Source organism: Schistocerca gregaria, chromosome 3 (genome assembly GCF_023897955.1).
Source record: "Schistocerca gregaria isolate iqSchGreg1 chromosome 3, iqSchGreg1.2, whole genome shotgun sequence".
Lineage (NCBI taxonomy): Eukaryota > Metazoa > Arthropoda > Insecta > Orthoptera > Acrididae > Schistocerca > Schistocerca gregaria.
The window spans coordinates 149,453,803-149,467,257 of NC_064922.1; the positions used below are offsets into that span (position 1 = coordinate 149,453,803).

The 13,455-nt window shown below is 38.5% G+C and overlaps 1 protein-coding gene across 11 annotated transcripts in view; it reads left to right on the forward strand.

Moving 5' to 3' along the window:
• The window catches only part of LOC126356163 (pericentriolar material 1 protein-like), a 382,055-nt gene extending 378,978 nt beyond the window's left edge, over positions 1-3,077 (forward strand). For all 11 annotated transcript variants that reach the window (XM_050006912.1, XM_050006916.1, XM_050006913.1 and 8 more), the window contains one exon: positions 1,500-3,077. In XM_050006912.1, coding sequence (XP_049862869.1) covers positions 1,500-1,525 — 26 coding nt within the window. In that variant the 3' untranslated portion in view covers positions 1,526-3,077. The remainder of the gene's footprint in view (positions 1-1,499) is intronic.
• The last annotated feature ends 10,378 nt before the right edge of the window (positions 3,078-13,455 follow it).

Here is a 13,455-nt window from a genome sequence, read left to right on the forward strand (position 1 = left end):
TAATGCTTTCGTGATTACTAAATGATCCTGTAACGAAGCGTACTGCTCTCCGGTGGATCTTCTCTCTCTCTCTCTCTCTCTTCTATCAACCCTATCTGGTATGGATCCCACACTGATGAGCAATATTCAAGCAGTGGGAGAACAAGTTTACTGTAACCTACTTCCTATGTTTTCGGATTGCATTTCCTTAGGATTCTTCCAATGAATCTCAGTCTGGCATCTGCTTTACCGACGATCACCTTTATATGATCATTCCATTTTAAATCACTCCTGATATGTACTCCCAGATAATTTATGGAATTAACTACTTCCAGTTGCTGATCTGCTATATTGTAGCTAAATGATATGGGATCTTTCTTTCTATGTATTCGCAGCACATTGCACTTGTCTACATTGAGATTCAATTGCCATTCCCTGTACCATGCGCCAATTTGTTGCAGATCCTCCTGCATTTCAGTACAATTTTCGATTGTTACGACCTGTCGATATACTACAGCATCATCCGCAAAAAGCCTCAGTGAACTTCCGATGTTATCCACAAGGTCATTTATGTATATTGTGAATAGTAATGGTCCTACGACACTCCCCTGCAGCACACCTGAAATCAGTCTTACTTCGGAAGACTTCTCTCCATTGACATGCTGTGTTCTGTTATCTAGGAGCTCTTCAATCCTATCACACAATTGGTCTGATAGTCCATATGCTCTTACTTTGTTTATTAAACGACTGTGGGGAACTGTATCAAATGCCTTGCAGAAGTCATCTACCTGGGAACCCGTGTCTATTGCCCTCTGAGTCTCATGGACGAATAGCGCGAGCTGGGTTTCACACGATCCTCTTTTTCGAAACCCATGCTGATTCCTACAGAGTAGATTTTTAGTCTCCAGAAAAATCATTATGTTCAAACATAATACGTGTTCCAAACACTACCATAACCTCTTCCCAATTGAAATCAGGACTCATCTGACCAGGTCACGATTTTCCCAGTCATCTAGGGCCCAATTGATATGGTCATGAGCCCAGGCAAAGCACTGCAGGCAATGTCATGCTGTTAGCAAAGGCACATGTTGGTCATCTGTTGCCATAGCCCATTAATGGATATGTTCATCATATGTCCCACGTTGATTTCTGCTGTTATTTCATGCAGTATTCCTTGCCTGTTAGCACTGACAACTCTAAGCAAACACCACTGCTTTGTCTGTGGTGACAGGCAATTGTGGATCTCAGAATATTGAATTCCCTAACAATTTCCGAAATGGAATATCCTGTGTGTCTTGCTACGACTACTGTTCCGTTTTCTAAGTCTGTTAATTACCAATGCACTGCCCTTTTGTACATCGTGTACGTGATACTACCACCATCTGCATATGTACATGTTACTATCCCATGACTTTTGTCACCTCAGTATAGCCCTATAATCTTATAAACATTAAAATTAATTCTGAATATGTGTCTAGAACAACAAAATGCCATTAATCAAATGAAATGTCTGGTTTCAGATACCTCATCACCATCATGTTTGTGAAGTTGTAGCTGGCTCTAGTACACCTATATATTTTTGGAAGACTGGTTATTTATATTTATTAAGTTGTTTTGTGTACTATGGGCAACATGAGTGTCCTGCTCCCTCATAAGATATATTGACCAAATAAATTTATTTCTCCCATTTTGAATAGCTCTGTTGTTTAGTGAAGTCTTCTCTCAGTTGTAAATTACAAGAGAAGAGAATCAAATTTTATTTGTACATAAAAGAGATGACAAAGAAAACAATGATCATGCCAGCAGGAACACTCAGAAATAAACACTGAATCTCAGTCATCAAAAGTATTGATAAAATGACAAAATAAGAGGGAGAGCAAATACTATTCATGGTTTGTTAATCATTGTACTATGGCTAGTGTAACTTCCACATACTTCCATCTTCTTGCAGTGTGCAGTTCAAAAATGTATCCTTGTGTCAGCGTTCATTTATCTCGTCTTTTTCGTACACATCATTAATAGGGTGTTGTGTTATTTTTCCAGCCTTTGTTAAAGCACTCTCAGTATTTGTAACTGGCCAAGTTTCTTGCAGGGCACATTCTGAAGTACAAAACCAAACTATTAGATGCCTTGAATAGCCCAAATTATTTGTTTCTCTCTTGAAATAAAAGCACGTCATAAACAAAAAATCTTCACAACACAAATTTTGCTCCTTCTAGACATGGTACATCTTACATGATGTTTTGCTCAGTTCCACACAATGTGATCATAATTTTTGCAAATTCATTTCTGCTTAGTGGGAAGGGCACAGTGCTTTTTCTCCCAGTGACACTTTGTGAATCATATCTCACTTGTCACCCATATCTGCATCATTATACATATTCTTTCTTAAGTATTTTGACTCCAAATTCAACCTATTACAGTTTTAACAAACCTTTATCTTTCTGCTACTTTTGATACAAGACTTACAGAAGGGTCTCAGTTTAGTTCATTGTTTACATTTATGCGTTCACTGGTTTCAGTGAAGTTTCCACATGGATTATATCTTTCATCCCATTTAAGACTGTGGTTTTTGTTCATATGAAATATCTGTTTCCAACTGGTCACACCTTTTAAGAACTGCTGGAATTTCAATTTTGACGATATTTTATTACTTCTAAAACAAATCATTGTGAAATTTCAGCTACCAACTTTGGTCTAACTCTTTTTGAAAAAAGAAAAGAAACAGTAATGCAATTTTTCCCTCAGTACATTTCGTCCTGTTAGGAGAAAATTTAGTACTTGGTTACTCTTGGTTACTCGTTTTATCACAGTCAATCATTTCATTGTTGGTATGCTAATTCTGTAGTTGTTGGGGTTCTTTTTTTTTTTTTTTTTTTTTTTACACCTTGGTATAGATGCATTGTTAGCTTCACGTCGTATTGCACTTGAATTTTGTTCCTTATAATTACGTTAGTTTATTGAAGACTGATCCATTGAAATGATGTGAATAAGAAATAGTATTTTCATTTTGCTGCAAATTATTTAAATATTAATGAAGTATTTTTAGAAGCCACTGTAAATTCAGTTTGTAAATAAAGATAATAAACTTTTTTTAATTGTGTTATTTTCTTATTATATGAATCCAACTCTTAGTAATAGAAATTATTTGCAGCATTGCTATTTAAGAAGAAGCATCATGACTATATAACTGTTGCAAATATCCATCTTGCAGGTAATAGGAATGACTAATTTTACTTGATTGATCTCTAAGAAAGACAGTGAAAAATGGCTTCATTTTTAATATGTTGATTAGCACTTTGCAGTCCACCATACCAGAGAGTGGGACTGTACAATTTTACAGTTCCAGTCATTTGAGACCAACTAAATTGGTTGTTGTATAGTGCGAGCACCACACTGATTTTGTGTGTGTGTGTGTGTGTGTGTGTGTGTGTGTGTGTGTGTGTGTGTGTGTGTGTGTGTGTTTCAATATAGTCTCTTTTTTTAAAAGAGAATTCCGCTAGGTTGTACTGAAGTTTTTAACTTGAAATCATTAATTTTATTATTACTCTCCAATAACTGGAGAGCAGCTATCAGTGGACATAATGTTTCCATTGAAGTACACTCATCTTAGTGAGAGTGAAACTGATGAACTTCTCAATAACAGGAATGAGTCTAACTGTGAAATACATGATACAGAATGTGAAGAATTTGACAATGGCTCAAGCAACAATGTTCTCCTCAAAATTGAATGGTGAGTGCAATAAAGTAAGTGATGACATAATAGATTATGGCGGTTGAAGAGGGCTGCATGACATACTGAAAACATCGTTACAGCAAACTAAAGTTACTGTTCAAAGAAATGGCATTCACAATTCACGTACTAAGCATCCAGTCACCAGAAACACCAGTGTAGTTTTTTCAGTGATGAAGTGCTTCAGGGCAAAATAGATTAAAAAACTAATACGCTGCATAAAAATTTGCCTAATGTGTGTTGCAGTAATATTCTGTGTGGAATTACTGTATGAATGTGACTGTACAGAAATTTAAGCCATTCAGTTATTTAAACATTGTTTTCCACAAATCCCATCATGATGGAGAGCAATTAAGGATGTGGGACAAGTGATGGTTGTACATTAACAGACATAAGCAGCCACTGAAGGCTAGTTTTGGAAAATGGAATTGAGCGTTTGGCGTCATGGCCGGGAGGCCCCTTGCAGGGCACATCCGGCCGCCTTGGTGCAGGTCTTATTACATTCGACGTCACATTGGGCAACCTGCACGCCGAATGGGGATGAAATGATGATGAAGACAGCACAACACCCAGTCCCTGAGTGGAGAAAATCCCCGACCCAGCTGGAAATCAAATCTGGGCCCGTAGGACAGCAATCCATCACATTGACCACTCAGCTATGGGGGTGGACGGCTATTTTTGTAAAGTGTACTAACAACAAATCATCACTACTACTAATCTGCTCACACTGACAATTATGAAAACTGATTCTAAATTACAAGTATATCAGGAGAAAAACATCAGCTTTGGAAGCAAAAAGCAGGGTTCAAGAATTTACATCCCTAGGTCCATATATTCTGATATGTTATAGTGGCAAATAAAGTACTCTTTTATTTTGTTGTTTTCTTCAGTTTCCTACTTCATGTCTACAGCAACATGCTGACTTTTTATCAGAATGTAAAACTCCACTCAGAGCCTAGATAGCAGTAGAAAGTCTACATAGAAATAATTACTTTTTTTCTAATTTTGTGGCATTGAACTCTGCAGATGACTCTTGTTCTTAACCCACTATACCATTACGGAGTATACATATTGGCATGTAAATGTAAAAATTCCCAGGGCCCTGAATATAGGAGAGAACTGAATGAAAGTATGGTGGTACTACTGTTCGTAGGTCAACACAGCACAAAAATATGTAGTGGCTTCTGTACTGCAGTTTGCTGTGACCAGTAGCAATATAGACAGATGACCCTTCCAGACCTGTGGCCTAGTTTACATCACATTTTAAATATGTGCAACGACACCATGCCGATTTTGTGTATATTTCGTGATGGAGCCACCATGGCTTCATTGTTTTAGGACAAGCTTTAAAACAGGTATACGTCATCATATTTTAAGTGCATGTTTTCATATGCATGAAAGTAATAATTTTTCATTATGGCATATTTTATTGTTCTAAAACATAATCTGTTCACTAGTTGTATTCCATTTCCCGTGATTTGCTGCAGGTCTGAAGATGATGGCAATTGTTGACTGAAACCGATAGTCTAAGGACCAAAAGTTTGTGATCATTGGCAGAAATAAAAGAAATTCATCGTGCAGTGAAAGATGTTTCTTACAAAGAGATGACACGATAATCAGATTTTTGTAATTTTTCATATTCATGGTACATGAAGTTCAGAACTCAAATAAATACACTTCTCTCAAAGTGGTTTCATGAAACTCTAAAACATTCTTAAGAAAATTGACTTTGAAGTTTTCTGACCACGTTTAATATACTAAAATAATGTAGAAATTTTTCAACAAGCAATGTGCCTCCGCAGTAGAGTACTCACTCAATGAGTGAGGGACCTGGATTTGTAACCTGTTGGAATCAAATTTCTAAATAAAGGTGCATGTTCTTTGGGTATTTACATAAACTATAAAATACAAAAATATAGAAAAAACTTATTGTAATTTTTTAATTATAAATCTTTTATAAAGGAGCAGTAGCTATAATTTTTGTTTGTAATGAAAACTGTATTCCTGTGTGCAGTACATGATTAGAAATAAGATGTACATTTTTCATAAAAAAATTACTATTAGGTTTGTTAATTACCATATATTTGATGAATTTTATATTTAAATAATGTAGGTATTCAAAATGAACGGGGAAAAATAATGGAAAAAATAATGACAGAAATGAGACTCAATATAATATAGCGATTACCATTCTCGTGTGCCGTATGATTCTACACTTCATGGAAATGCTTATAGAATGTGCACTTGTGTTTAAAAATTTGATTCCATCTGGAATCGAATCTAAGCCCTCCACGCTGCAAGCGAGTGCTCTACCACAGAGCCACACTGCATGTAGAGAAACATCTATGTTATTTTGGTGTATTAAATGTGACCGGAAAACTTCAAATTCACTTTTCTCGAAACTTTTCTACAGATGCATTGAACTGCTTTGGGAGAGGTGTATTCAACCTCTGAACATCTCGTACCGTAAATATACAGAATTACAAAAATGTGATTATGTGGTGCAAAACCAGACAGAGCTTTGTTTTTATATTTTTATTACCTTATCCATGTGCTGGTGCCACCTCAGTTTATTAGATGCCCAGGAGTTTCACACATGGAGCCACATCCATTGTATGTCCATTCATCACTACTTCCAGTACTTGTACACCATTTTTCTTTGTTTGGAATTGAGTTGTATGGGTTTTCACCAGATTAAGGGTTTAATTATTTGCTATGGATCCGTTAGTTGTAAACCTGTTCCATGATTCTCATGGCTGTGCATCATATAGATGTGTTTGGATGTCTTGCCGGTATATTAACCTCATCAACAAATACCATAGTCTTTGAAGAGTAGTCCAGTGTCCCAGGTAAATCATATATTTAGGTTGAGAAGTGGAGTGGGCCAAGAACCAAACCTTGTGGCTCACCTTATTTAATTTTTTCCTTTCAGAATTTAGTCTTATTCTTGTGGTACCATTTCTCAGTTTTATCCTCTGTTTTTTAATGTTAAGATAAATTACTTGGCATCACTGGGACTTTGCAAATCAACAGGACTTGCACACCTGTGGAAATAAAAAAAATAAAATTAAACTGAAGCACAGTGATGTTTGCACTTTACTGAAAGGTGACAGTGAATGTATTGGCTTGGCAAGACAAGAGACAGGTCTGATGCTGAGCACATTCCACAATGTTGATAAACAACAGGTGGAGCAGAGAATGCACAGTGGCTAATAACAACTGAATAACTAACAGTAGTCACAACATACATTAAACAAATGGAAGCTGTTAATAGAGCCAAGAATTACATTTCCAAGTATAGTTTTGCTGCAAAATCACTGATGTTATGGAGAATTGATTTTCTTCAATTGCTTGAAATGTGTATAGTAACAGTTGTACACAGACCAAGATTGCCCAAGAGAATAAGGAAGCTAAAAAGTGTTTATGCCTTCAGTGTAGGAAAGCACAAAGTAAGGAACTTGTCAGAAAAGTTTGAAACAACATGCCAAGAAGAAGGGGTCATGTTTCATCTATGGACATGGAAATAACAGGTAAAGAAGTGGTAAACAACTCTTTATTGCTGTTTTCACTGACAAGAAGACAAAAGATTGTATCGTATGCAGTAGATAAAAGGTGCGAGGGTGACAAAAAATTCTATATTTTACTGCAAGGCATGTACATGAAATTCAGGCCGTAACCCTATTTACTGTTTTAGACAGGTCTTACTTAGCAGTAATATAAATAATAAAGAATTTTTAATAAAACGGTAATTTTCTTTCAATGCACACGCTAGAAGCCTAAACGAATGAACAGACACAGGTCAGCATCTGCAACCCATCTTATAGAGTGCTGGAAAAAGGACAATTTCTGCATTGTTCCTTTATTTTTCAAAACAGTCACTCATGTGACTGAAGCATTTTTCTGTGTGTACAAGGATTAGCATTGCATAGAAAAGGAAAGTAGCATTTTGCATATCTTGGCCTGGCATTCACTTCACCAACACACCAGTCATCAACTGTGCTGAGAAAATATATTTCTTTGTTTTCTCTGAACAGACAGAAGGCCAAGGGTGCCAGGTCTACGCTGTATGAGAGATAGAGACTACACTGGCAAGCCCAGATGTGCAGTTGGTCCCCTATGGTACGAAAACGTGATTCCATACATTGCCATGCAACAACTGCACATTTACTATGTTGATGTTGATAGTGTCTGTCAAATTTTGTAATGTCTATTTACAAGCAGCAGCTTTCGCAGTGGTTCACGTGCTATTGAAATTGGCCAAAATCATATGATGTACATCTCAAAAGATAGTTGTCATCGTGTGTGTCTTGATGTTTTCAAGGCATAATAATTCATCTATTAAATTTCCCCTGATATTTCAGACATTTAGCTTTCAACCATCTTCAGGGTGAGGCAAATGAAGCTGCAGAACTTGTTCCATCATTTTAAACCACAAAACACAGTGCCTGGCTTGTTGATTAGCAGTCGGAAGTGTCTGTAAACTGAATCTGTGGCAACATGGCCTATCCATGCTGGGATATTGATGTGTCATTATTAGCTGCACTGTAGTAATATATTTGCAAGTTTATTAAAGAAAGTTCTGAACTGGGTGATTTATCTGAGTTGGAATCACTATGCTGGTCACTGAATTCTTCAAAAAACAAATTTCAATTGTTCCTTTCTTTAATAAACATACAATGATGTAACTACGGTGCAGTTAATTACGACACATCTGCCACCAAACAACATTCATGGTGCTTGTGTTTTCTATGGTTTAAAATGACAGAACAAGTTCTGTAATTTCAGTTGGCTCATTCTGAAGATAGCTGGAGGATGTATGGCCAAAATATTAGAAAAAGGAGAAATGAAGTTTGTGCAGCTGCACTCACAAAATTTAATGGATGTATGGGAATCGCCACTGACAGAGTAAATTTGCACAGTCTGTCTTTTGTGTGCCTTGGAAAAGACTCAGTTGACATTACATTTACTCGTGGGAGTCAAAAATTTACACTAGGTATTTTTTCATTTTGACAGTTCTGTGAGCTGAGTTAATAAAACTCATTGTAGCATCCAAAGTGTCTTTTTAGTTAAATTACTAAGGAGGGAAACATGCATGATAGCTACAAATTAGTGACCCCAAAAATGTCGAAAAATTTGCAAACAGCAAAGACTACACAGAGTTGTATGGTATCATCATATCAAGAAGTTAGTCAAGCTCAGACTGAGTGGCAGCTGTCAAAACTTCAAGAAGACGTGCAGAAGCAGATTAAAGATCTTCAGGCTGCAATAGGAATGCAAGATAATCCAGAAATGTGCACAATTGTTGACAGACAACAGAAATTCAGTAAACAGGTGAGCTGACAAATACGAGGGTCACTCCAAAAGTAATGCACACTATTTTTGTAAAAATAGTTTTCATTCTGCATGTGTGAAAGTTTTACAGTGTGTAGATACATCCTTCCCGCTTGTTTTCAAACTTAGTTCAACCTGTTCCCGTGAGTGGCAGCGTCACAGCATTTCTTCAAGATGGCTGCTACACTTGACATTCGTCACAAGCATCGTGCTGTCATAGAATTCCTGTGCTGTGAAAATGAGACAGTGGGAAACATCCACAAGAGGTTGAAAAAGGTGTATGGAGATGCTGCTGCCGATCACAGTACAGTTAGTTGGTGGGCAAGCAGGTTACGTGATGAAAGCGGGCATGGCCATATTGAGGATTGTTCTCACAGCAGCAGGTTTCATACTGCACACACTCCAGACAATGTGCAGAGAGTTAACAAATTGGTGACTGCTGACAGACGCATCACAGTGAACGAATTGTCATGCTATGTTGGGATAAGGAAAGGAAGTGTTTGCAGAATACTGAAAGTGTTGGTGTTAAAAAAGGTTTGTGCCAGGTGGGTTCCCAGGATGTTGACAGTGGCTCACAAAGAAACAATAAAAACGGTATGCAGCGAACTTTTGGAACAGTACCAGAGTGGTGGAGATGAATTTCTTGGAAGAATTGCATATGTGACAATGCTGAAGAAACTTCAAGCTTGACTGAGTCGTGTTTGACCACATCAGCAAAAGCAGGATGTTTTGCTGTTGCACGACAATGCACGGCCACATGTCAGTCAAAAAACCCTGGAAGCAATCACAAAACTTGGATGGACAACACTGAAACACCTGTCTTACATTCCTGACCTGGCTCCATGTGACTTTCATCTCTTTGGGAAACTGAAAGACTCTTTGTGGAACAAGGTTTGAAGATGATGACTCACTTGTGCACGCTGCCAAACAGTGGCTCCAACAGGTTGGTCCAGAATTTTACCGTGCAGGTATACAGGTGCTGGTTCCAAGATGGCGTAAGGCAGTTGTGAGGGATGGAAATTATGTGGAAAAATGAAAATATTGTTCTTAAAGGATGTATCTACACATTGTAAAACTTTCAAACATGTAGAATAAAAGATGGATTAAAAAAAAATGGTGTGCATTTCTTTCGGAGTGACCCTCGTTTGAGATAAGAGTCAGTCACATATGAAAGAGCAGACTGCACAGTTCTTGCTAGAAAAGCCGCAATTATGATTTGCAGTATTAGACATAGCATTTGTGCAGAAGAACATGACCAATGATCACATAAAATTTGCGGTAACAGTAAACAGTTTGGATGCTGGGTCTATCGCTATAGTCAAGGACTTTATATTGAAACCACCACAAGAACAACAGTATCTACATCTAAAGAAGACGCAATCAACTGGTTGTGTAAGACAGTAGATCAGAGGGTGTAGCGGGTGCTGTGTAGTGAACAGATAGATGACCGAATGCCTTCAGAATTCTGGCAGCATTTATGAAGTATAATTGCAGAAGAAGAGTTGTTGGACATGACACTAAGACGTATATGGATGGCACAGCTGCCAGTAATGGTAAAAGCAGCTTTAGTTACGCATGAAAAGATTGACATCGACTCAGTAATCATGACTGCGGACAGGGTGTAGGCAGTACTAGATAAGCTGATCATGTTAAGGGTAATAAAAGTGGCTAAAGAAAGCAACACAAAAGAGACTGTGTCCATCCAAAAGTAGCAACATACAAACATTAGTCAGCAGTTAAGTAACCTGAAAAAGCAGGCAGAAATGTTACGGAAGCAGGTAGCTATGCTGGCAGAAGGTAACAATAATACATCCTGACAAGACATTGGAAGTAAGAGTAGACAGTACCATTAGTATAAACAAGGTTAAACAAGTTGGTATCATTGGCATTTTGATAATCAAGCCACATGATGTAGTTCTCTGTGTTCATACCCAAATGATGAAAGCAGCCAGCAGTAGGTGCAGTGGGGTGGCAGAGCTCAAGAAAAGCACCATAACAAAAACAGGGTGGGTCCCAAAAGAGAGAGCAATCAAGCAAGATGCTAACATTGTCGTGAAGATTACATGTGGGAGATGTTAAGACATGATTATCCTTTTGACTCAGGGTCTGAAGTTAGCACATTACCGGTTGATAAAAAAAGAAGTGGAAGACCAACCTAGCCTATTCATATTACAGCAGCAAACAGTTTGCCCATAGCAATATACGAAAATCACAAAGCGAAGGTGGATTTGGGATTTAGTAGGAAGTTTCATACTAACAGACATAGCAGACCCCCATTTTAGCTGCACATTTTACATGCCAGCAGAAGATTGAGGTAAAACTCAGCACAGCACAGATAAAGATGGACAAAGAGATCATAGCTTGAGCTTTAGGCTGAAGTGTTGTGAGCACCATGGGTATTGGAGAGAAGATAAAGAAGGTGTAGTGCAACACAGTACACCATATTTAGATAACACCAGGCCAACCATTCTCACGACAGCTGAGAGTTAGTGCCCAACAGTTTTGTTGCAGCAAAGGCAGATTTTGAAGACAAGCTCCAAATGGGCATTATACATAGGTCAGAGAGCTCAAGGGCATCATCGCCAATGCATCTAGTCAAAAAGAACGATGGCATTCAGAGGCTCTACACTGATTTCCATGTATCCAAACATACAATTCTGGATCGATACCCAGTACGAAATATTTAAGATTTCGCCTAAATGCTAGCTGGAAACACAACATTCAGTCAATCATTTGCAAAAAAGCGTACAATCAAATACCAGTGGCAAAGTGGGCAAACGAAAAACTGCTGTAATAATTCTGTTTGGATTGTTCGAGCTTTTACAAATGCCATTCAAGTTGAACACTGCACAGACATGGCAGTGTTTCGTGTAAATGGTCCTCAGAAGGCTAGATTTATTATTTCCATACCAAGACTGCCACATCACGTGAGGAACACCTCATGACAGTATTCGACCGGATAAAAAAGTAGAACATAGTGTTCGATGAAGGGAAGTATACTCTGCTGCAAGTGAATTTCCTTGGCCACGCAGTTTCAACAACTGGCATCTGCCTTAGGCAGACAAAATTTGGAATAATTAAGAACATGCCTCGCCCAATAGATTTACATCAGTTAAGAAATTCCTAGAGGTTGTAATCTTCTACTGTTAGCATCTACCAGAAGCAGGCGAGGTTCAGCACTGCTGATAGCACTAGCAAGTTAAGATGCCACAAGTCAACGGCCACTGGAGGCAATACCTGAGATGCCAGGAGCCTTTCCCCAGGTAAAAGGTAGCCTGTAAAAAACAATTCTTTTAGTCCATCCTATGCACTGTTAGCAATAGTCATAGACACCAGCCAATAGGCAATTGGAGCTACATCCACCGGTATGTGAAAGGCTATTGGCAACCCTCTAGTTCCTCCCCCTCCCCCTCCAGAAGCTCACAGCATCCCAGGTGAAATGGGGCACATTTGATTGTGAGTTAGCAGCGGTTTATGAAGAAGTGTGACACTTAAGCTCTTACTTAGAGGCCAAACCATTCACAGAACACAAGGAAGATTGGTCCCCAAGACATTTCTAACAGTTTGAGTTTATTGGGCAGTCTACTACAACTAATAGACAAATTAAAGGGATTGGACTAAAAATGTTGTTGCTGATCCCCCCCCCCCCCCCCCCCCCCCCCGGTCGGAGCAATCTCTTACATAGTGGATTATGGGCAGCTGGCCACAGAATAGGCTACTGATGCTCCACTAAAAGAATGTTTGCAAAGCAAATCAACTGTACTGGGTCTGAAGCAATTACAGCCTGTAGGGTCCAAACTAAAGATCTGGTGTGAAATGTCAAAAGGGAAACCCAGACAGTTCATACTCAAAAGACTACGTAATGCAGTTTATGATAGACTTCATAAGTTAGCCCACCCTAGTGCAAATCTATGATCCAACTTAAGAAGGGACTGTTGCAGGTAAGTAATAACATGCGGTGTGCCAACATGTAAAGTGGACAGGCAAGCCTGTAAGCTAGTGGAGAGGATTTCGAAAAACAAAAGACCATTTCTCTCATGTACATTGGAACAGTGTAGAACCACTTCCTCCCGTCCAAAGGATGCCGATACTTGCCAACAGCCATCAACAAATATGCTTGATGGGCACAGGCGCAGCCCGAATGAAAGACACCTCAGCAGAGACTGTGGCTAAGTTGTTTTTTTTAGCAATGTGGATAGCACATTGCTGTGACCCGGGGCAATAGTTTGAATTGAAGCTGTTCCTAGGGCTGGCTAACCTGCATGTGTTCTGACATTATCTTAAAACTAGCTACAATCTGGCAAATAATGGAATCAAGGAATGCTAGCACAGGACATTGAAAGATGTCATCATATGTCATGAAGACTGGACCTCCACACTGCTGCTGTTATTGCTAAGCCTACAGGTTGCAT